The 23895-nt window shown below is 36.7% G+C and overlaps 1 protein-coding gene across 1 annotated transcript in view; it reads left to right on the top strand.

Annotated features, from left to right (window-relative positions):
* Positions 1 to 23895, top strand: part of DLG2 (discs large MAGUK scaffold protein 2) — a 967325-nt gene that overhangs the window by 652641 nt on the left and 290789 nt on the right. Inside the window, 2 exon segments of the mRNA XM_030469255.1 lie at positions 5552 to 5634; positions 5637 to 5720. Of these exon segments, the coding sequence (XP_030325115.1) occupies positions 5552 to 5634; positions 5637 to 5720 (167 nt within the window).

The raw sequence follows: 23895 nt of genomic DNA, 5'->3' as shown, positions 1-23895 counted from the left end.
CTGATATATGGAGGTGTATATATACCTGACATATACTGTAACTTTGCAGTGATTCTCCCTTAGTAACAGTATTTTTATCTTGATCTCTAAGCTACATCTAAAGAATTAATAAAGTCCATATCAATTTAAGCTTTACTGAGAAGGCTTAGAAATAATCTATTAATATTGACCATTCTGGCATAGAAAGCATGAAAACTGTATTTGTGTGAAGCAAGGCTGGACTGCCAGTGTGCTGCCAGACACTGATGAGATGTCTGGATGATATCTAAGACACATGGATTACTGCAATTTTTTAATATTATGACATTGCCCCATGGAGAACAAATCATTCCCTTGTTCTTGAGTCCATAGATGATGTCAACTTGCTCCTTTATGTAGCTGCAGGTGGGCTAATGTTTCTTGGCAGGACCATTTTGTCTTCTAAGGTTCTTTGTTGCCATACTACTCTGCTTTGTTTTTCTCTTCATAGCACCACATTGCACAGAACAAATGCACAAAACAGGAAATTCAGAACAGGGAAGGAATTCTCCACTATCTACTCCACTCTCATGAGACCTCACTTGGAGTACTGTGTCCATTTCTGGGGCCCCCAAACATAAGAAGGAAATGGACCTCTTGAAGCACGTCTAGTTAAGACCACAAAGAGGATGAGAGCTGGGGCACCTCTCTTGTGAAAATAGGCTGAGAAAGTTTTGGGTTCAGTCTGGAAAAGGGAAGGCTCCAGGAAGACCTTATGGCACCTTCTAAAGACTTTTCACAAGAGCATGAGGGCAAATGGTAACCATTTTAAGCTGAAAGAGGATAAATTTAGATTAGATATTAGGAAGAAATTAATTCTTGTGAAGAGGGTGAGACCCTGCCACAGGTTTCCCAGGGAAGCTGTGGCTGCTTCCTCCCTGGAAGAGTTCAAAGCCACGTTGGATGGGGCTCGGAGCAACTTGATCTTATGGAATAGATCTTGGAACTGGATGATCTTTCAGGTCTCTTTCAACCCAAACCAGTCTATAGTTCTATGAATTATCATTACCAGCTTTTGCATACTTTATTGTAAGTTCTAAGGATTTTGCTAGTGTTTACTTACAACTTGACTGAAGCAATTACCAGCTTTTCAGGGATGTCTGCACAGTTTCTTGAAAACAGTGAACATGAAACTCAAAACTCAAATGAAGGTGTTCAGGTTTAGAACAAACGTGGAAAAAAAAAACCCTTAACATATAGCATTTTTCCTTAATAATTCACCCCCTTATATGCTTTGAACATAGCAATAGCTATTGGCAAACATCTGTGTCCCTGACCTTCACCCTTTACAGCAAAATCTCTCTCATATTTCTCATTTCATTCCTAACTTTCATGGCATGATTATAGCATGTGTTCTGTATTTTACAGTCAAGTGTCATAGAATCATGGAATGGTTTGGGTTAGAAGGGACCTTAAACATAACCTAGTTCAAACTCCCCTTCATGGGCAGGGACACCTCCCACTAGACCAGGTTGGTCAAGGCCCCATCCAACCTGGCCTTCAACACTTTCAGGGAGGGGGAAACCACAACTTCCTTGGGCAACCTGTTCCAATGTCTTAACACCCTCAAACTGAAGAATTTCTTCCTAATGTCTGCTAAAGTCTTCTAGAATGTATCCATTTTTTAAAAGTATTTAGATGAGACAACATGCCATGGGAAGGGCTGTCTAACTCATTTTCACTCAGCTGTTACCTGCAAGGGTAATTCTGCAGACTTGAATAAATTTAAGTATAGGCATAATGCTAAGTCCCCATTTGAGTATTTTGGCTGAAGCAGAAACAGGATTACTTCCATCTCAAGTATTAATCACCTATATGCTCTGCTGAACTGAGATATGATGTCCCTCTTTGTTTGAAGAACTAAAAGCATGAATATTGCTTTAGGCTTATGTTTTTTTAAAATATGGTTAGAACACAATTTCTTTTTTTTTTTTCAGCACAGCACATACGATATTAAAAATATTTCTAATCACAGCTTGCTTTTCATTGAAACATGAGTAAATTTGGTTAAGAGCTCTGTGAACCTCTGTTATCAGCAGACACTGAGATTATAGTTGTAGCAATGAAAGTGCTACATTTTAAGAATAATTTTAGTTGGTTTTGTATAGGATTACAGAAAAAATCTCCTCTAGTGTCTTAATTGTTGCAAAAGTCATTAGCCATAGCTTGGATACAACTTCCCTTTCTGCTTTCTGTCTCGTTAGAACCTTTTACAATTCATTAGAAATTTTCAGGATGACTGAATAGATCTAAATAATTTCAGAGTGCTGAGACTGTTACATAAATGCCTATTATTGAATAAACATATGTAAGGTATGTTGTCGTGGAAAAAAAGGAAAGTCTTGCTGGAACAAGTTTCCTCCTGCCTGAATTTTTTTGTGTTGGATTTTTGTAGATATTGGTGAAACTCTAGAGATCTCTTTTGTACAACTTGTGTTACTACCTTGGACTATAAAGCAGATCTTCTCCTTGGTGCAGGTCCAAAACTGTGCCTCAAGTAAACTCCTATATAGTGTATACCCATTTGCAGGCATTAGGAATATTATGAAATAAATGGGGAAAGGAATCCATGTACTGACTGGAATACACTTTTGCAGTGTATTTGTCACATGAATATCTCAATGAAGCTGGGAAAATAGTTTGACGAGCTGTTCACAAGGGCAAAATAATTTTGCCCCTAAGAGGCCAGTTAATTCCACGTTCTTTATTGACTTTCTGCAAAAGGCATGCTTTATCCTTAACAGGAGGCATCATTTGATGAAAGCCTTTGTGGAATGTTTCATGTAGATATGGATATCTGATAATACCAGTTATTTTTATTTATTTTTGTCACGGTTTAACACTGGCCCGGCAATTAAACCGAGTAACAGACTCTCTCTATTAATCTCTCTCTCCTCCTTGATAAAGAGAGAGAATAAGGGAGAGAGACTTACAGGTTGGAAACTAAACTACACAACTTTAATGAAACAGTAATGATAAATAGGTAAAATTACTAAATATATACAAATATACAGGAAAATGGAAACCACATTCCTCCCCCTTTTTCCCCCGATAACTCTCACGTCACCACCGAGGCTGTAGGGCAGCCCTGAGAAAGTCCAGGCTGGACTTCTGAAGTCGGCAGCAGTCGGGAACTGGAGGCAGGAACACACAGATATGGGCTGGCACAGATCAGGACCACAGGCAGAGGAATGGATGGAATCCTTCCAGGATGCCGGGCGAAGGAAGGGAAGCAGGAAATCTGACTTGGCCCTCGTGATCCCTCAAATTTATACTGAGTGTGACGTATATGGGATGGAATACTCTGTTTGGTCAATTCTGGCATCTATCTTGTCTCCTCCCCAAAGGAGGGCTGTAGGTGGGACCTCTTTCTTCCTTCTGGAGGGTAAAAGTTTTCCTCAGAGCTGAGCAGTGTCCTTGGCTCTGCATACCAGTCTCTAGCAGTAACTATAAACATCAAATGTTATCAGTCCTAGAAGCACACAGTCTGAGAAACTTGCTGTTAATTTCAGCAAGTGCAACTACTTACAAGAGACTTAGCTAAAAGCAAAAGTACAAGACAGAAAACCACCTTTATCCTGGCCCAAACCAGGACAATTTTATATTAGAATTTATAACTGCAGGTTACACGGCATGAAAAAACAAAACAGATTCAATCCTGCTTTTCACTGTTTCTACAATCTTTTCTCACCTTTTCATCTTCATAACCATCCAGCTGTCAGGAGCCAATAGTTTTTCATTAAGCATGATATAACCAGCTGTATTTCATCTCTGACGAGTCATAAATTTAACAAGAAACACATATAGTTCTATTAATAGCTGTATGAATACAGAATAGCAGCTTTGACATAACTATGTTTCTGAGTGGGAAGCTCTAGCAGGATGTATTAATAATTTATTTAAAAAAATAAACCCATTTATATTAGAACACTTATTAATTTGGTATTGAAGGAAAGCAGCAAACCCATCAATTGAATGAGAACTGAAGACTTGCAATAAATTACTTTTTAGCAGAAGGGAATCATCTATTTTGTGTCCTTTCCAGGTCTGACCAGTGGTCAGATGCAGGCTGCTATCAACATTTTCCCCTGTAAATATTCTCCCAAAAGGCTGGTAACAGCCTTCATTTCCTACAGTTGTGTTCTTTTTGTTCTAATTTGTTTTTAAGCAGAATCAGCAGTACAAGAAAATAACAAAAATTCATCCCACATTCTCAGAATTCAGATAAACTTTTGGTAAATCTTTGTTGTCCATTCATATGCTAAGGGTCCTGAGCAATACCCAGTTCAAGTGGTGTTTTGCTCTATAGAGTAACATTTAATGGTTGAGCTTTATAGAATCATAGCAGAAATGGGAATATTTTTAGCGACCCATATTTTTTTCACTTACTGTCTTTTCAGAAATGCACAAGGACACTTTGATTTACATATGCCTTTTTCTTCTGTACCCAGAATACTTAAGAGACATCTCATAAGCAATGTACTTCACATAGAAACAACAGAATCTCAGTTCATCAAAGTTCTTTGCAATTTGTGTTCTGCACTTACCCTCATTTGCAAAGAAAGGGTGGCCCAATCCTGTAGTGTAACAAGGAACCAGGTGCCCCTAATTGCCAGGGAGTGGGCATGAACTTGTGTTAAGCCCACCTGTGCCTAATTAAGGCAGGACCCCACTGCGCATGAGCAGGACCAGGGCCGATAAAAGGGCTCCTTTCATTGCCCTAATTAGGCACAGGTGGGCTTAAGACAAGCTTATGCCCATTCCCTGGCAATTAGGGGCACCTGGTTGCCTTGTTACACTACACAGTCCACCCAGTGCTGGTCCTTAGCCTGATGCGTTAGAGATGGGTTTTAGTGCTCTCAGGGTATAGATTTCATTTCCAACTTGGACAAATCTGTCAGATAAGGCTACTGTTCTAACCTAGACATTTGGAGGGTAAATATACAGTCAGTCAGTGGTGAAAATGTAAATAATGATATTTACTCAAATTATTTAGCGTGAAGCGTTCTATATTAAATTCTCTGCTTTTTGTAGGACAGTATTTTTATTTTGACAACTTAGAATCCTTTGGCTCTAATGAAGAAATATGAGAGATTTAGGAAAGTATTTCAACAATTATTAGTCTCTGCAGTCAATTAAATCAACTGATTTCCTTATAATCAACAGTAGTACTAATAGCATGCAGTGTGAATTTTGTGACTCAGTTATATTGTTACATAGTAAAAAGTGGTCTAATTAAGTCTGTAAAGACTTAGAAGTTGTTTATTACCTAGTTCTGTCACTCCATAGAATTCAACCTGAACGTATGAAGGAGGATGGTAGTTGTGGGTGATTAGGCAGACTTTAGTTCGAGTCAGGTTGTCTTTTTGGAGGGATTAAGGGTTGTTACTGCCTCACTGCTGATGCAGGCATATCACATCAAGTCTGTGACTTCCCAATGAAGTTCTTCAAAATGTTTTTCATTTTGCAGCACTACTCTGGTCCAAAGCAACTGCTGAAGCCTTCAGTCAGTATCTGTGGGTTTTTCTTGCAGGGTCAATGATTGCATCTTGCGAGTGAATGAGGTTGATGTCTCAGAAGTCTCACACAGCAAAGCCGTGGAGGCCCTGAAAGAAGCCGCTCCATAGTACGATTGTACGTTCGTCGAAGGCGCCCTATACTGGAGACCGTGGTAGAGATCAAGTTGTTCAAAGGACCTAAAGGTAAATATGAAAATGAAGACCTTATTTTATACTTGATACTTAACCTCCCTTGTAGCTCAAATGACACCCTGACTTTGTTGATTTGTTAACTCTTTAGACCTGTCAAATACTGAAATGCATTTAATTTAAGCTGGTAGAACTTGAATTCGTGGTTGCATGTCTGTTCCTGAAATATAAAGGAATTCAAGGAGCTGTGGTTTGTTTCATTTGATGTTTGATGTAGAATGGCTCATTATCTCCTGAAGAAATGCAAGATGCAGTGATATTATGTGCTTTACATTTGGCAGCACATAGACTTCCTCTGAAGTTCCTCCCACTCAGGACCTTTAAGGTACTGTTGAAGGTAGAGTTCCCGAATTCTTGCTTTTTCAGAAGGCTTTATGGTTATCCAAATTACTCTTTCTACTTGTTGATGGTTTCTTCTACCATCATCGGAACAAGAAAGCAAGAGTACTAACTTACCCAGATATATCGGAGAACTTTATTTAACTTTCAACGAAGTAATGTGGAAGTCTAGCATGAAACCATCATTAGTCTAAATCAGCTTTATCACTTCCAGCAGGATCTTCTGATTATAGAAAAAATGTTTTAAAAATCCTTCTTGAAGCATTAGCACCAATTGTAAATATTAAATATTAACCCTTCCTTTTGCAAAATAATTTTTACTTGTTCAGCATTATTTGTATGTAATTTTATTTTGTTTTTCCAGCCTGAAATTTCCCTCTGGCTATTACAGTTTCTTCATAGATAATTTCTGGGCAAAGAAAATGGATATTTCATAGTACATGTGAATACAATGAATAGCAGTAGATTTTTGATCCACAGTAATTATTTCATAAGCGAGTCTTTAATTAATGGTATATAAATTAAATGAAGAAATTTTCATGTCTCTTAATGTATGCCTTGCACATGAGATTGTTCTACCTGTTTCATCTACAGTGCAAAAGCTGTAGTTTTTTTGGTGGGTTCCTTTATAGCTCATCTCATGTGAATATTACAGTATGCTTCTACATAGTTCTCTATACCAATTGAGTCTATTTTTTTCTAATTGTGGAACTGTTGAGATAACCCATTCACTGTAAACAAAAATAATGGATTATTTTCAGTGTTGCACTTTACCTCATCTGTGTATGTCATGGTTATTTGACACAGCAGTCAAATCACCCCCCACTCCTGTGGAGTGTAAGGTATATTTAAACATGCATCTGAGGGTAAACCCTCAAATGTCTGGATTCTTGTGTTCAATTACAATGCTAAATTGACTTTCTAGTAGAAAACCATCTCTAATGAGATTTTGTACGTGTATGAACTCAGAATGGTAGTGCAGGCAGTAGTGTTTTAAAGCTTTTGAATTAAACTAAGTATGTGATATTATAGTAATTCTGAGTAACCTAGGGCTAAAGAAACCAAAATTAACATATCCTTTCAGGTTTTGATGAAACAGTAAAAATTATTCACCATGACCAAATTTTGCTGCATTGTGGAAATAGATGAGTCAGGCAATTATTGTCTAATAACATTATTTTTTCCATAGTGTTTGTTTTTGATTGTATGCCTATTTTAAAAAATAAAATAGTTAAGAAAACTATTTTTATTTTTATTTTCATACCCAAAAAGTGCCTTTGATGACAAGCCTAAAGAAGCTTTGATGCTTGGCACTGCAAACACCATTTTGGCACTTCTGTTAGTATGTGAAGTTTACTGCTATAATACAGGTATTGGCTATAAATAGTGAATTTTATTGTTGAGTATCTTTCTAAAATTTTCACTTTAATGTTATTTGTATAAGTTAACTGGAAACTGGAAATGTTTATGGGCTAATTCTTTGCAACAGCCAGGTTTTTTATCTTTATGATACAGGCAGTAAGAAAGCATAGTCTTGTATGCTTTTGGTATTCCACAGGTGAATAAATGCAGAGTGAAAAAGCAGAGTGAATAAATGAGGTTATAGATTGGTTTGAAGTCTTATGAATACTGATTTTAATATCTGTAGCAGTTTTCCTTTGGATTCTCCAAAGTCTCTATGACACTTGTGTTAAAAGGCATCATACTCATGCAGACTGAGAAAAAACCTGTGAATCTTGGCTGTAGTTTCAGTACTAGTCACTCATGTAATGCCTGTCTACTGAAATTTCAGGTGATTATCTATGAACTTATCTTTCATACCATTGTTATATGGAGCAAGATAACTTAGTACTTAGATACACTGTGTTTTCTTCTCAAGAGTGAAACTGGATGTTTTGGGATCCAGAGCAGGACCTGAAGTCAGTGTGGTAGTTTCCACACCATTCCTGCCTACTCACAAAGTGATAAGAAAGTGGATCTGTTTTTTTAAACAAGATGAGTGTCCACACAAAACTTGAGTAGCAAATATCATTTCAGTTGTTTTGTTCCTTTCTGTCAACATATAACTCAGTATATACTGAATTCATTCCACACTGTGATAAGAATTGCCACATGAAAACAAGTCCTTGGCTTCCATTTCTGAGGGACCTGCCCTATACTTGGTCCTACTATATCAGGCAGAGGTTGGGCTTGATGATCTTCAGAGGTTCCTTACAGCCCCTGGCATTCTGTGATTCCTGTGGTAATACCACATAAATTCAGAGATCACTAGCTTGCCTGTGTATGTGAAAGATACATGATGAGAGGAAAGATCATATCTTTCAGCACTTGAAGGTGCTAAAGAAGGAAATTTGCAAGGCTTTTTATAGAAACACTATTTTAATTTTGTCATAGGTATTCACAACTAGGAGTTTTACCATCTATGAATCCCTAAAGGTTAGATTTTTTTTTAAAGTGGATGATAATTTTTTTATCTAGTAGCCATCACATAAATTTAAACATATGTTGTGCAGCAATGGCTGTGGGCACGTGGCAGGAGAAGGGTCATGGTGCATTATGAAGAGTCATCCCTGGGTAATTGCTCCTGGTGCTTTACAGAAAAGTTGTCCTAACATACTATGTGATAAAAGGCCATGTAACCCCCTCAATTTGAGGTAAACAAATACACAAATGAGTTGCAGAACAGAAAATCAAGCTCTCAAACAGAACTACAGCTGTGTGTAGGTATGGAAAGCTGTGTAGTCATCAGTGTGGGATGCTGGATGGGTAGTATTGACTGATGTCTATATTTTTTGTCTTGAGGTAATTACTAGCTGATCATTGCAGGATCTTCATCTCTTTCTTGTGCTCAGGAGATTGCCCTTTGTATGCCTCTTGCACATCTCTTCGGTCGCTTGTACAATTTTAATGATTGTTTGGCTTTTTTTAGCATTCATTAGTAACTGGTGGTTTATTTCAGTCACTCTCAGGACACTGCAGATTTTAACAGCCATCATCTTTGCAGTAGCTGGGGGCTGTAACAGGAGAAGGGGTATACAATGGAGCTTTCTTACTGCAAATCAATAGGATTTAGACCGTACTGAAAATCCTGTCCTTAAGTAATATGTTATTACTTTGTATTGAAACATAGCAAGACTCACAGTACAAGAATGGATTGTTTGTTCCCAGGAAAGAAACATGACAACATTCAAAATACAGTAATTTAATCATAGATTCATAGGCTGGATTGGGTTGGAAGGAACCTTAAAGACCACCTGGTTACAAACCCCCTGCTATGGGCAGGGACACCTCCCACTAGACCAGGTTGCTCCAAGCCCCATCCAACCTGGCCTTGAACACTTCCAGGGATGGGGCAGCCACAGCTCTGGACAACCAGTTCCAGTGTTTCACTATCCTCATAGGAGAGAGTTTCTTCCTATGTCTGATCTAAAACTACACTTTTCCAGTTTAAAGCCATTTCCTCTTGTCCTATTGCTACATGGCCTTATGAAAAATTGTTTCCTCCCACATTCTGTAGGTTCCCCTTGGCTTTTTAATAAAAACTTGTGTTAGCTTCCTATTAGACCCTGCAAAGAACTGTGTATGAGCCATTGAATTATGAACTTCATTCATTATTCAGACGTGACAGTACACAAACCATTCAATAGCATTTCGCGGAGGATTTTATACTAAAGGAATTCCACTGGTCTTTGGGATTTCCATGCTGCCATATCACACTGAAAATCTACTTGTTAAGAGTGTTGAGTAGCTGGCTTGATTGTAAGATTAGTTAGAGAATTCTAATTTATTTATTTATTTATTAAGATCAGCCAGAACATTTTTTTCTACAATTGCAGAAAATTTCTTATAGTCAAAACTGAGGTAAACCCAGAGGTTGTGTTATATTTTACCTACCAAACCTAACTAATACTAAGCTGTGATACTTACTACATGCCAGAAGGAAAACACAAATGCAGAAAATCATTATTATACTAACTACAGCAGTATGGATCAGATATAAACTTCTGATTCAATTCTATAGGAAATGTGGCATCTGAAAAGACAACACAGCTGCAGAAATGAAGTTTTAGGAATGTGAAGCAGAACAGCTGAGTACCAGGAAACTTGAGAGGAAAAATGGCAGATTTATAAAACATTAAAAAAGAGAGAGCTGATTCTGCCATCTGGATATCCTGTGGCTTTAATATAAAATCAGAGAGAAGTAGGATTAATTTCCCATACCTCTTCAAAGATAATTCAATAGTAACTATCCTTAAAGGTGGTGTGAACTGCATTGGGATCTTGCAGTGGTGGCTAGAGGTGCCTTTTTTTAGTTATTTTAGAGGGGACAGTAGCTATCTTCTTTTCAGTTGTCTGAAAAAATGCTTTTCTCATTCCTGGTGAATTTAGCCAATGAAACATTTTGATCAGGTTTCACCTCAGCCAGCTTTGGGCACTTAACAAAAGTTATTTGGGGACTTTGCTCCTCTGCTCTTTCTGCTCTCAGAATCAGGGCCGTATCAGGCTTTTTCTTTAATCCATTTGGAGTGTTATTGTATTTTGGGACTTCAAAATAGAAAATAATGTATCTACTATGGACTGTTCAGTCCAATTCTGTGTGTCTCTCTGGATGGTTATCCTCATTTTAATTTTCTTCATAGCAAAGACTAAGGTCCTCAACTCAGTAATATACTAAAAAATAAGATGGGTGATACAAAGACCATAATATGCAATTTATTTTTTAATTATGTATATCCATATAAATGTTAGATGAAGTCATTGGGCAGTAACCAGTTCCACAGTTTCCATTCCATTGTTTTCTGTGCTGGCCTGAAGCAAATATGCAGCACGTGGTAGATTTCCTTTTCACATAACTATTTTATTCTTGGTGACACTGAATAAAGCTGCTGTGTAATAATGAAGCTTTCTTACTAATACCAAGACAAGAATCAGTACTTTCTGAGCAGTGGAATTTTTAAACTCATGGATTAGTTTATGGAAATTTCTTGAGAAGATGCAGAGATTTTCACTACCTATATAAGGTATGATTTAATTGTAGATTTATCTTGAGTTGTACTGAAATGTTCTCTACTCCCTTACTGTCTATACTTTCATAGAAATTCATACATCTGTTTCACAGAAGTTGACATATTTTAGTATGATTTGAAGACTTCATCAGAAAAATCTTCTGTTGTGTTTCATAGATAGCATCCCCAGCTTGCAGAGACAACAGAAATAGTAAAAAAAGTACAGTAAATTATGTGTATTTTAAAATGTCTGCTAAAAAATGTGTTCAGCTCAGAATAGCAGAATAGAGAGGGCTTTTAATTTTTACGAGTGCTGCTCCCAGTAAATAAAAGAGAAATTTTATAATTTTTTATCTACCAGAGCAAAGCCAGAGGTTACTTTTTTATCTCAGGTAATACTTCCAGCACTTATAATGAAAAAGGGAACTTTTGCAAACAAAGAATCCAAATTATTTCTTTCCCAGTTCCAGAGACAACCAGAGCTTTCAGATCTTGCTGTTTTGATAACTGATTGCAGGTTCTTTCTTCAGAGTCATGATGATATATGTTTTTATTAATATGGCTATACCTTCTATGAGTATACTGGCCTGTTTTCTCTAGGGGACACTAATACTCATAGCAAACTTCAGCATTTGGAGAAAAGGGATTTTATGGCAAGTTAGGCTGATAGCTTATTAAGTTATGATCACTTTGAAAACTTCAGAACATTTTTATTTTTTTATGCTACGAAATATTTTTATAGTTCTAGTGTTTTCAGTAAAGTTGGGGTTTTTTTTTTTACTGTTTGAACAGAACATTAACCTTTCATTATGGTCTTTTAAGTCTTATGATCTCATCATCTATGAATTTAACTTATGTTTTCAGTATTACCTTCCCTCTGTGCTGTAAGCTTTTTGTGAATATTGATGCAAAACACTAGAAAATAGGGCAACTTAAAAAAGAGAGCTGTAGAAAATGAGGAAGCAGGCATGCTTTCCAAAACCTAGATATAACAAACTATTGAGGTTTTTAATTCTAATTTAAGTGCTTCAGTTCATATTATTGTAATACATTATAACTCACTATAGGTATAAATATAAAACTACCAATACTGAAACTAAAATACCATTTTATGTGAAATGTCTTTGCTGGAAGGACTCGCATTTCATCCAATTAGCAGAAAGTGGTCTGTCAAGCATAGTACATAATTTTCCAATTTAAAAACAGCGATTCAAAATTCATCAATTATAAGTTAACATCACTAAAAGGCATGACTTCCTGCAGGCTAGGATTGGTCTAATGTAGGAATATGTGAGCATCTGCCACAGTTTATCGCATGAAAATTGTATTCTCTTGAAAAACTCATAAATTAGAAAGCTCTGTGATAGTGTTATAAAAAGCCTTTGCTATTTTGCCAAAATATTTTGGCATTTAGTGTTGTTAATGCCCAATGAAGAAAAAGTGGTAGCTTATATCTGCACCTTCATATTTCACAGACAGAGATACTTGTTTTTCTAATTTTAGTGGTGATCTGCATGGAGGTGCTATTATCACATTGTGTTTTATGGTACAAATAAATTATTAAATGTATTACCTGCCTATGGTCACTACAGACTTGCCATCTCATTTGTATAAGTTACCACATATGAAATATTCTTTAAAAACATTCATTCTCTAGAGTGGCTTCTTCCATTCCTGAAGAAAAATAGTGCTTATTGTAATCTCACATAATAATAGTTATTGTTACTGAGTGGTACTTCAGTTCTAGCAGTTCATGCTTTACCTACCATCATTTTGTTTTCAGTGGAAAAGAAAGCAAACATGTCACGGTTTTTATTGCAATTGCAATTGAGTTGCAGGAGATAGTGGCATCAAATTGTTGTCCAATCAGGCAAATTTCAACCTTCTTTGGATCTGAGCTGTCAATCGATAGAGTAATGATTTCCCAGATCAAAAAGGATCATTTTCAAAATGGAATGCAAAAGCCATTCCATCCAGTCACTTGTCTCACCTAAAACTAGAGCCATCCCTGTGAAGCCACAGGATGCCTTGATTGAGTCTCATATAATAATATAATGCTTGATTGAAGTCTCGTATTTTCATGATAATTCTGACTTCTTCTTTTATTTTTCACTGTCCATTTTCATATTACAGTAAAGAAATAGCAAAATTACTTGGAAGATTATACAGCAATCTTTATATACATATATTTTGGTTGGTTTGTTTTTCCTCAAACATTCAGTTCTTTAATAACCTCCCAAGCGAATCCTGTTAATATGCAAACTATATATCTAATTCACATTAGATTTTAATTTATCAGTTGTTCCAGAAATCATTCATGTAGAGTGAGGTTTCTACTGAAATGAACAGTTCTTTCTGCAACTCCATCATGTTAACTATTTCTGAAAGTGGTGCAGTAGCAATTTCAAAGTGCAGTTATGTATTTTAATAGCCAATTGAGATGGCTATAAAAATCCAACACTGTGCATTAAGATCATTACTAAATTGCTTCAGCAATACTTATTGATGAGGCAGCTTCAGCAGGACATGATTCATCTTAATGGACCAAAAGTAGCACAAGGAAAGGAAGACGTAGAAAGACTTGGGTGCCAAAAAGCTTAAGATTTTGTTTCAAGAAAAATAAGCTTTGGCTAGCTTCTTTTTGTCTTCAGTGGAGAAAAATGGTAAATCAGTCACTGTGTTTGTTACCACTGGCAGTTAAATGGCAGAATGTGGTGATATCAAATTGTTGTCAGGTCAGACCAAATTCAGCCATCTTTGGAGCTAAGTAGTTTGTTGATATTTCAATTGATAAAATCTTTTGTGCTTGTCCTTTTTGAATTAGGTAACAATTTTGCAACCAGTTGCCTGGACAGTTTCATCACTAGTGACTAGAGACAGCAAGTGGTATTGGGTAGCACTGTGACCTTGGTTTTATCATTCTCTGTGGTAAGATGTTACTTATCGTGGCTTTTGCTGAGTATCAAGAGCAGTTAGCACAGCTTGCTAGATTCCTCCTGGTGCCTGAGGTTTAACTCTTTAACCTCACACTGGAAATTTGAGGGGATAAAGATGTTTCATTTACTTTTCTTTGTCCACTCCTTTCACCCACACAGAGAAAAAGGGCTTTTCATTTCTGTGCTCAGCTGTTGGATAAGTAAGAGATGAAGCTCCAGGTTTGGCTCATATAGCTTGCTTCTGGGTGAGAATAAAGCAGCTCATTTAAAAAATTCTGTTTGATTTATCCGGTCCTTGTGGAAATGCTTCAAAGGAAGATGCTTACTAAATGGATTTTCCAGCTACGTACTCATCTCTGAGGCACTGCTGGAAAGTTTCTTGCAAAATCTTTTGTCTCAGTCTTGTATGGAAAAGCTGTGGTGTCTGTGCTTTGCGATGCTATTTGACACTGCTGCCTTTTCCTGTGCCATTTTTTAAAATGGACTAAGGACTTTTAATATTTAGTGTTTTGAAATGTTTATTTATTTTTGTCCATGATGAATGTTACACAAATTCCCAGTGAATCTTGGCAAACTTCTTTTCCAGTTCTAAATTTTTTTCTGACCCACAGAAAGTCATTACTGTAGTTCTCATAATTTTGTAATTATAGCATGCCTTTGTCCTCCTCTTTTTCCTTTAGATTAGAAATTTCTGGGTCAGGGAATAATTTCATCATTTCCCTCCCCATTCTCCCCATAATTCCCTGTAAGAGATAAAAGGGGAGCTACAGAAGTGCCCTTTCATTATATTTGCAAGAGCTGTTTTCACCAGGCCAGCATAAGAAAGGGAGGAGATGCAGCAGACAGAGTAGCAGAGCATTAATTCTCATCAGTATTTCCAGATGCACAATAAATCAAAAGATGAGGAAGGCGAATGGCGTCACTTGCTAAACTACTGGGCTGGGTGTGGAAAGAAGTACTTCTGTACGCAGGAGGCCTATATATTTTTTTTTTGTTTACTTTCTGGAGGAGTGAGAATTGCCTAGGGAGTTTTGTTGGCCCTTTCTCACTACCATGTGTTCTTTGGTTTAAATTCTTCAGGTTAGTTTTAGAGAATTATTATGGTTGATCTGTCACCACTTTAATAAATAAACAGTTACATGACAACAATGGCTGTGAGGCTGATGTGATATCCTGATGGAATAGAAATACTAAGGCTGCAGTGTCCTGTCTGGAATACTTTCACTGACATGACATTTGCCACTTCCAGCTGAGGATTCTGAAAATTCTTACATTTGCACCTTTACAGAGCTTCATCCTTTTTTGAATATAAAGCCAAATGTGGAAGTTAACCAGCCAAAATTACAAAATCTGGCTTTCTTGATAGGTTTTTAGATGTCCAGATCTTTCTTAAGAAATCTGCTGTCTGGAATACAATACACCGTAGTGAAATAGTTTAGTGGCATGAAAAGCACCTTTAAAAATAATAATTTGTATTTAATTAAATTTTTATGTCTCTTTTCTGTAATCCTAACTATAGGCACACATTATTTAAAGTCTTCTGAGAAAGGCATTAGAGATTCTAATGGTGGTAGAGTAACAAGTCTGGGTGAAGCTTTAAAAATTCAAGTGATACAGTAAATAAAATATCAGTCTGGAGCCTCATTTAAAAAAATAAAAATCTAAATTGTGAGTATTATTCTTTTGTTTCCACTAGTTGAAAAAGAGGAAAGACTTACGGTAAAGCACCCATGAACATGTGAAGGAAATAACTAGTTTAGAGGACAGATACCAAAGTGACTAATTGCAAACAGTCATTCATCTGGCTATTTCCAATACTATATCCTAGACTTTTCTGCAGGTCTGTCATCGTTTTGCTTTCCATATTTAAAAATTTCACTAAAACTGTGGTTAGTCTTAATGAAAGCAAAAGACAGAATGCTACTTGGGATCCTTTTCAGTGACTTACCTAAAAAGTGGTAACCAGATCTCAACATTTGGCAAAAAGAAATTTCCGCATAGTATTTCATCCTTAACTTACTATTTTTTATTTAAGGTAATTTGTCCAACATCTTTGTAAAACTGCTTTTAGATTTTTGTTTTGCTCTGTCATATTTTATATTAACATTCCTAGAAATGGAAGCCTTTCTTTCAGAGCTTAGATGCGAAAACATCCTTTTCCATTTTCCTTGAAACAAAAGGTCTGTGCAGATGACCATGCTTTCCAATCATACCATCGTAAGATACAAGACCAAGAATTCCAGGTGCTGGAACACCAGTACACAATAATCCTGGTGCCACATGTGTCCCATTGGTGATGTGTACCAAGAGCAGCTGACTCAGACATGTTCCTATGTTGCAGGGACAATGAGATGAAGCTTTTTGTAGAAGTGAAGTATAATCTTACTGTGTCAAAGATTTGTACTCTCTGACACTTAGCTGCTCTTCTACTCTTCTTTTGAGTAAGCAATAAGGCCATGGGATTTGTGAGAGAGTAGAACTTCTTTTTCTTTGTTTACAGAGATTTATCTAACATTTTTTCATTCTGCTGCTTGCGACAGTGGCAAGCTGATGTTATTCTCAACACACAGCATTTGGTGTGCTTGGTGGATGAAAAAAATTCTTCTGACTTGTTCTAGATTACATTTTTATCTGTAAAAGAGACAGCTTCTTCTCATTTCTGAGACAAATGCAACTCTGAAACTTTAAAAAAGCAAGTTGTATCTGTGGAGGGAACCTCCTGTGAAATCAGAGACATTAGCTAGTATATCAAAAGCATTCCCAGAGCACCAAGCTCTGTTTATAACCTGAGATACTGGCTTCTGAATTTTGAGTGGTGATTTATACAAATAAATAAGCCTGTTCTTGAATTTAGAAAGAGAGAATTTTGTCCAGTCATTAACTTTGATAGGAGTAAACACTTGCAAAGCAAGAGCTTAGAGCTGAATTTAATATAAAAAAGGATAAAATTCACAAAAACTCTTTGGAATATTACAAGAGACATATTACATAAGCTAAAATAAAATTATCCTCAAGGCATTCTTGCTGTTTTTATTTTGGAAAGTGATGTTTACAAATAAGGACTTAATAGACTTTTTTTTCCCCCTATAAACTTTGTTCTGTTTTTTGTTTTGTTTTTCATGCAAAATTATGTGTAGGATGTCTTATGAAATTAATAGAAAGCAATACTACCCACTCAAACAGAGAGACCTGAAATTGGGAAATATAACATGACAGCAAATAGCTTATTATACTTGTTTACTGTAGGCACATTTACATTTTATATACTGTAGCTGAAAAATGAACGCAGTGTAAATGGTAAGCCAGGAGTAAATCTTATCTATAGTCTGTAGGTCAGAGGTGTGTAATTTCTAAATTCTAATGATTATCAAATGCTATAGCCAAAATTTTGGAAAGTTATTCAATAATTTGAAATATTTTAAAGTTCTATTCTAGCAAATCCCATCTCCTCTGTAATGCAGTGAAAATAATTGCAGTTTAGAGATGCACTTTGTAGTTACAGAGGTATGTGGAGATCATAGGTGAATTCAAAGCAAGGTAGAAGGAAGTGCCTACCTTTTTGCTGGCATAAGTTTTCACAGAAAGGTCATATGTGATAACATTCCTGTCATGATTAAAACCAGCAACAGAGGGATAAGACCTCAGCCTCGGTGGAAGGAGGCCAGGCAGCACTTACAGAGGTCAGCTATTTTTACACTTGCAGGTCTTAATGGTGTTGGCCTTAAGCCACTGAAACTTGGCTGATTGAACCTGAGTGCTGGCAGTGGTTAGTTTTGAACACCTGTGTGGAGAAGGTAAAGTGAAAAACTGGAAAAGATAAGCACAGAAAACTCATCTTCACTTAGAAGAAGTTGAAGAGTAATAGTTACCAGAGAATGCCATACTTCTCTTCCAATCCTTTTTGTATTTTTCTCAGATGAAACCATGTGATGGATTTTTTAACACTGAAGGAAGTCTGAAAAAAAACCAATGCATAATTCATCAGGGATGTCTTAAAAGGTGCTTTAAGCAGAAATAATCAAATAATCTCCTAAATTCCACTTAGGAGAAAACTGTTGGGACAAGTATCCTGTAAAAGAGTGTCTAGAACTTTGTTAGTTGTCGTATCTGTCCTTTACAACTCATGCTGTGATGAAACATTCAGACACTATATTGGCATTAATAAATTGAGGTATGGTTTATAAGACATGAGAAATCCTTTCATCCTTCACAGGTGAAGCTTTGAGCTTTCCACTTAAAGAAAGGTGTAGTGCAGCTGGAGGGAAGTTGGAAGGACTCCAGGGGAAAGCAGTAAAAGTCATCAGAGATTTAGAAGAAATGAGTGATCTGAAGTCATTAATCTGAAATACCAAAGGCTTAGAAGGGAGTTACGGGCCTCTGATAATAATCTTTCTGCCTTGCAGCTCATCTTTGAAAAGTGTCTTTGCTCTGAGTGCCCCCTAGGGGAGATGTGGAACAAAATTTAATGGATAAATTAGAATAAGCAACATTTGGACTGTATTTAGGACAAGTGAGGGTTTTGATGTGATGTGATAGATTATCAAGCAGGTCAACAGGTCTGTAGTATGGAAATGCTGATGTGCAATCACAGACGTTTGTTAGCCAAAATGCAACTATGTTCAGTTCTGCTGCAGGTCAAGAGGAAATAAATGATCTATGGAGCTTTGTCCAGCCCAAAGGTTCAGTGATGACAACAAAATTTTCTTATTTCAGTGTTGTATGAAGACAAACAGAAGGCATAGGGCTATTTACGTCCTGCACTTTTATCTTCCAGACAAAAACCACAAATGCTTCCTTTGCTTGTCCTCAACAGTAATTTTAATATTTTTTTATTTCCTTTGTAGTTTTTGTTGTGACTAGGAAGGATAAAACAGTTTTAAAAGGAAACTTCTTCACATATGAAAACATTAATATAGAAGAGATAAACTGCTTTCTCAGTCTGCATTTGTTAATTCACATTCAGCTAGGGTTTCTTTGGATTTTCAACTTTTCTGTTCTTCAAGGCAGGATCGTGTTCCTTAGGAACTATTTAGTCAAATGGATGGCTGGTTTTTCTCTAGAGGCTTTTCACACATCATCTTTCAATATAAGGAGGCTGGTCAAAACTCCTTTGAAGTCTTGACTTCATATAGAACACTGTTGTCCAGCTCTAGGAAAAGCTATATTTCTTTACACTTAAAATTGGTCTTGTAGGCTTTGGGTTCTACATTGTTGGTCTCAAGTCTGTTGGGTTCTACATTTGTTCGTCTCACTGGAGAAGCTTTTAATCCAAATAGTTTGCCTAAAATTTCCAAAGGGTGGCCCCAGAAGTGGTCTAGGAATAAGTCATCATGTTAGTACATCCATTCTTTCCCAGGGTTTAAACTTTTCATTAGGAATGCTGTGTACTTTGTTCCCAGAGCCTGAGACCTACACCTTACTCTAGCATTGCAGGAAGTTCAAAGGGTTATTATTAATTGAAAAGCTGACAGAAAGGTTGTGTTACTTCCCCTCCTAGATAAAACCCCTCAAGGGACTGGTAGCAGAGCTTGTGTTAGACTCTATCTCATGAAGAGCCCTGGTGGAAATATCAGGGAACTACTTAGACAGAGAAAATCTCTAGCATAACTGGCCTGAACAAATCATATTTAATTGTATAGTCCAGGTTCAACACTGTTAACCACAAGCTTTTAGATAATTGCCCTGACCTGGGACCAGTCTGGAAAATCTGTATTTCTGAATGCATATTTCAAATACGGGTTCACATTATCTTTTTAGTTATGTAACACCTGGGAGAACAAGTTGCCTTAGCAAATATGTAGTATAATTTCTCATTTGTGAGAGTATAGGTTACTCCTCACTGACAAATTAAACCTTTTTATTTCACTTTGTTTCTTGGCATATTGCAAGAAAGCGTCGTCAGTAACTGAACTAGGGGACCGAAGTCAAGTTTCAGGGAGACAAGAGTCCAAAGCAAAAGTTGCAATGACTCATGGATCTTTTTTTTCAGTTTGTCTTCATGTTACTAAAGCTGAATAAGCACCATCTCTTTTCTTTCTCTGTACCATTTATATACTTGTATACTTTTAACATCAGGACTGAGTAAATCACTTACAGAAAAACTGAAATTACTTCAAATTTTTGTCTTGATTTTTCTCTGTATTTTTTAAAAAGGCAAGTAACTGAATGGATGATAGAGTATTTATGGGTTGATTGCAAATAGATAAGAGGCTACAAGATGAACTTTGATTTCTTTTTGTATTTTCAAGCTTCAAACAAAATTGGCAGAAGAGCTTTTCAAGAAAGTATTCTATTGAAGAAACAGGGATAAGAAGATAAATGCTAAATTCCACCTCATCAGAGGAAACGAACAAAAGAAACTGATGAGTCTCTCCCTGATGTTTATGGTTGCTAAATAGATCCAGACTGACAGAGCTCCTTCTGTGTCCTTTTGTGGTGACAAGTTATTAAATATTGTCGAGGAAGCCATCCCAATCCAACTTAGAAAGCAGTGACTTTAAGCTGTGCTTAAAGTTGCATCACCTAATGTTGTACAAAGCAAATAACATTTGTGCATGAACTAGTATAGTTTCGTCCTGTGACAAGCCTGAAGTTTCAAGAATGAATATTGATTAGAAAAAATGGTGGAAAAGCACAACTTACATAGTACCCTTTAGTGAATAAATTTAACGTCTCATCAAAAAGTAATGAGTACTTTAAAACAGATCATGGTGTGCATGTCTACAAGGATCAGATGCTTTTATTTTCGTTATTAGGAGGTGAAATAACCTGTGCTGCTGTCAGTAATTACAGTAATTTGTGCAGAAAATCATGTAGGTACTATTTGTTAATGACAGACAAGGTATGATCAACTGCATAATTTGGTTGCTGTGCCTGAAACAACTGGTGTACTTTGTACATGGCAAGTGAACCTATTTCAGCATTTGGATCCAACTTAATACTAAGTGAAAACATAGTCAAATTATTTGGATCTTCTCAGTGCAGTCATTCCAGGTTTCTGTCACTGCCTGCTTGTCTCTCAGCATGCAAAGAGCCATGGCAATGTTATTTTTCTTTCTTTGTCTAAAAGTTACACAATCTGATTTATGTGGGATGCCCAGGATTAAGTAGGGTCACAGTGAAATTTAAGAGCATAAGCAGTGGGAAAAAGGAAACAAAAACATTCGGATTTTATCTGAATTGTCTGGTGAAGAGAGGAGGCAGTTGAGGAAAGGGGACTTCTCTTGGTTTTACATCAATGAGATCAAGCTCTGCCATGTTGATACCATTTCCAGATACTTCTCAAAATGAAAACCTTAGAGAGTTGATTGTTACTTACATATTAAAGGAAAACAGTATTTTTAAAAGGGGATGCAGTTAAAATAAATACAGCTACAAGAGTATATTTCTGGTAATGAAGCTAATCGCCTTAAACTTTTATAGAGGTAGTTTGGTTTCTTCCCACTTTCAGCCCTCGTGCATACCTACTCTGAATTAAACATTCTCACAAGGCAGCCAAGCTGGTTAAATCCAACTTTCTCAAACCTAGTGTTTCTCTTGAAAGGATGAGTTAAAGGGGATTGATATTTCATTCTCTGATCAGGAAAGATTCATAATACCAGTGTCTCTGACTGAGCAAAATAATCTTAAAAATGCACCTAAACACACACACCACACCACCACCCTTCCCCACCACCCCAGCCCCCAACTTTTTGCTGATAATTAGCACAACTGTGTACTTAAAATGACAGAAAAGTGGAAGGGACCCTTAAAGATCATCCAGTCCAACCCTCTTGCTGTGGTCAGGGACACCTTTTGCTCGATTATGTCACTCAAAGGCCAATCAAACCTGACCTTGAAAACTTCCAAGGATGTCTTTTTCATCCCTAATCAGATGTAGTCAAGTCGACTTTTGCCCAAGTGAATGAAAGGGAGGATGTGACCAAAAAACAGCCCAAAAGCCTCTTGCTAAGAAAAATGCTGCAGAAAAAAAGAATGAGAACAAAGGGTAGTCTTTAACAGTCCATTCAGATCACCTTCAGCCAGACACTTATGCTGTGTTTAACATTGTTCCCTGCAAGATGTAAATAATCATATGGCACAGGCAGCCAGCCAGATGATGTCTGCCCTAATTAACAATTCTGAATTTTGGTGACTCTAGACCTGAGGGCTATTTGTCCTTGTGGATGCACCAAAAATATGCAACAGGCTCCTGTGTGAAGAGGCAGTCAGTGTGCATACACAGCATCAGTGCAGCCACAGACAAACCTGGGATGGACATGTGACAAGAGAAAACACATTTTTTAAAAATAAATTCTTTAGCCTTTAATTCTGTTCATAAGTGGCATTGATTTCTTTACATTTACTAATACTCAGTTTTAAAAGACATAATTTGACGTTTTTAACATGAAATGTTTAGACTTGGTGTATCACACAGCTTTTCTTAAAAGAACTGAATTGCTTGCTATGATTCTTGGAGTGTCAAAAATGAAATAATTTTCTTGCACTCATGCTAGTAGAATGGTGGTAGTGTGGTTTAATATGATTTCAGTGAATTTGGATCCTCATTAATGCTTTAAAAATCAACTTATTCTGAGTAACTAGGAATTTCATTCATTTCATTTCAAGAGTACAAGTGTTTCTTTTGTACAATTAGGCCACTGTTCATTGTCTGTTCTTTCTGGGAATCTTATTCTTAATTAATTAGAATAAATGTAAAAATATAGAGCAAACACAACTTCAAATGAAGCTCTAAGTGTATTTTCCTAGTTTACCGTTTGCATCTGAAGGGGATTTATCTTTAGGGAGAAATGTATGAAGGCAAAAAAAAATCATAATGGGAAAAACTAACTGCAAAACTGAATTGAAAAGAAGGGATTGCTTTCATATGCATGTTACAGGATTTTTTAACGAATTTCTACAAATAGCAGTGTAATTTAACAAGATGTATTTTCAGTGCTTTATTAAATAATACAGAAAGATTAGTTTTACTGTTATGATAATGTAGAACCTGTTCTTTTATCTACTGGATCTACAGTGTGATTTCTAAGCATGCACTCTGCCTTGCAGGTATGTTAATGTTTGCACCATAATCTCACTTTCTCATCTCTGCCTGGAATGTAAATATTTTTTTTTAAACTGAGTGGTACAGTCCTGAGAATGCATTCCTTTCTTTATTATTAAAATCCAGTAGATTTAACTGAAATGGTTGATTTCCGTGCACAAAAGACTGGAAAAGCAGTTGGAAAAGAGTTGTAGTTTGAATTTGCTTCTAAGGCCTCAGTGGAGTAATTCAGCAAAAAAATCTCTGAGTTATCGAGAAGTTTTGGACTTTTTGGGGTCTCAGGTGATGTTGAAGAACCCCTTGTGTACAGAGAAAACATGCAATGTTTCCCTGTCTCCAGGAGAAGAGCAAGCTCAGGGAAAGCAGTGTTAGGCAGGGAGCTTTCTGGGACATCCCAGCAGGTCTGGATCAGGTATAAGGAGCTGTAGGTAGCAGCGTGGTATTCAGTTTTTAAAATCCCATATGCTTCCTAATGGTATGGATTGCAGTTTGTAAAACTGAAAGGGGGACTGCAAACCTGCTCAGATGTTCTCAAAGGTAGGGAAATCAGCCAGACATCACTGCCTGCTGGATCACCAGCCAGCAGCTACTACCACAGCCTTTCCTCCACTGAGCTTTGGGGTACTATGAATGAACATCTGCAGAGTGTACTGAAGACAGATTAATCTTTGTGAGATCATTATCTCTGTTCTCTCTCTCTCTCTCTCTCTCTCACAAAGCAAGCAGTGAGAACAAACCCCTGCATATTCCTGCACTGGGCTTCATAGCATGATTGTGTTGCTATAATGTTTTAAACTTAAGTTATTTATTATTTTTTTATTAAATTAAGAATGTTTAAACTTAGG

The sequence above is a fragment of the Calypte anna genome, chromosome 1, assembly GCF_003957555.1.
Source record: "Calypte anna isolate BGI_N300 chromosome 1, bCalAnn1_v1.p, whole genome shotgun sequence".
In the NCBI taxonomy this organism is placed as follows: domain Eukaryota; kingdom Metazoa; phylum Chordata; class Aves; order Apodiformes; family Trochilidae; genus Calypte; species Calypte anna.
This window is presented reverse-complemented; position numbering and strand designations above follow the sequence as displayed.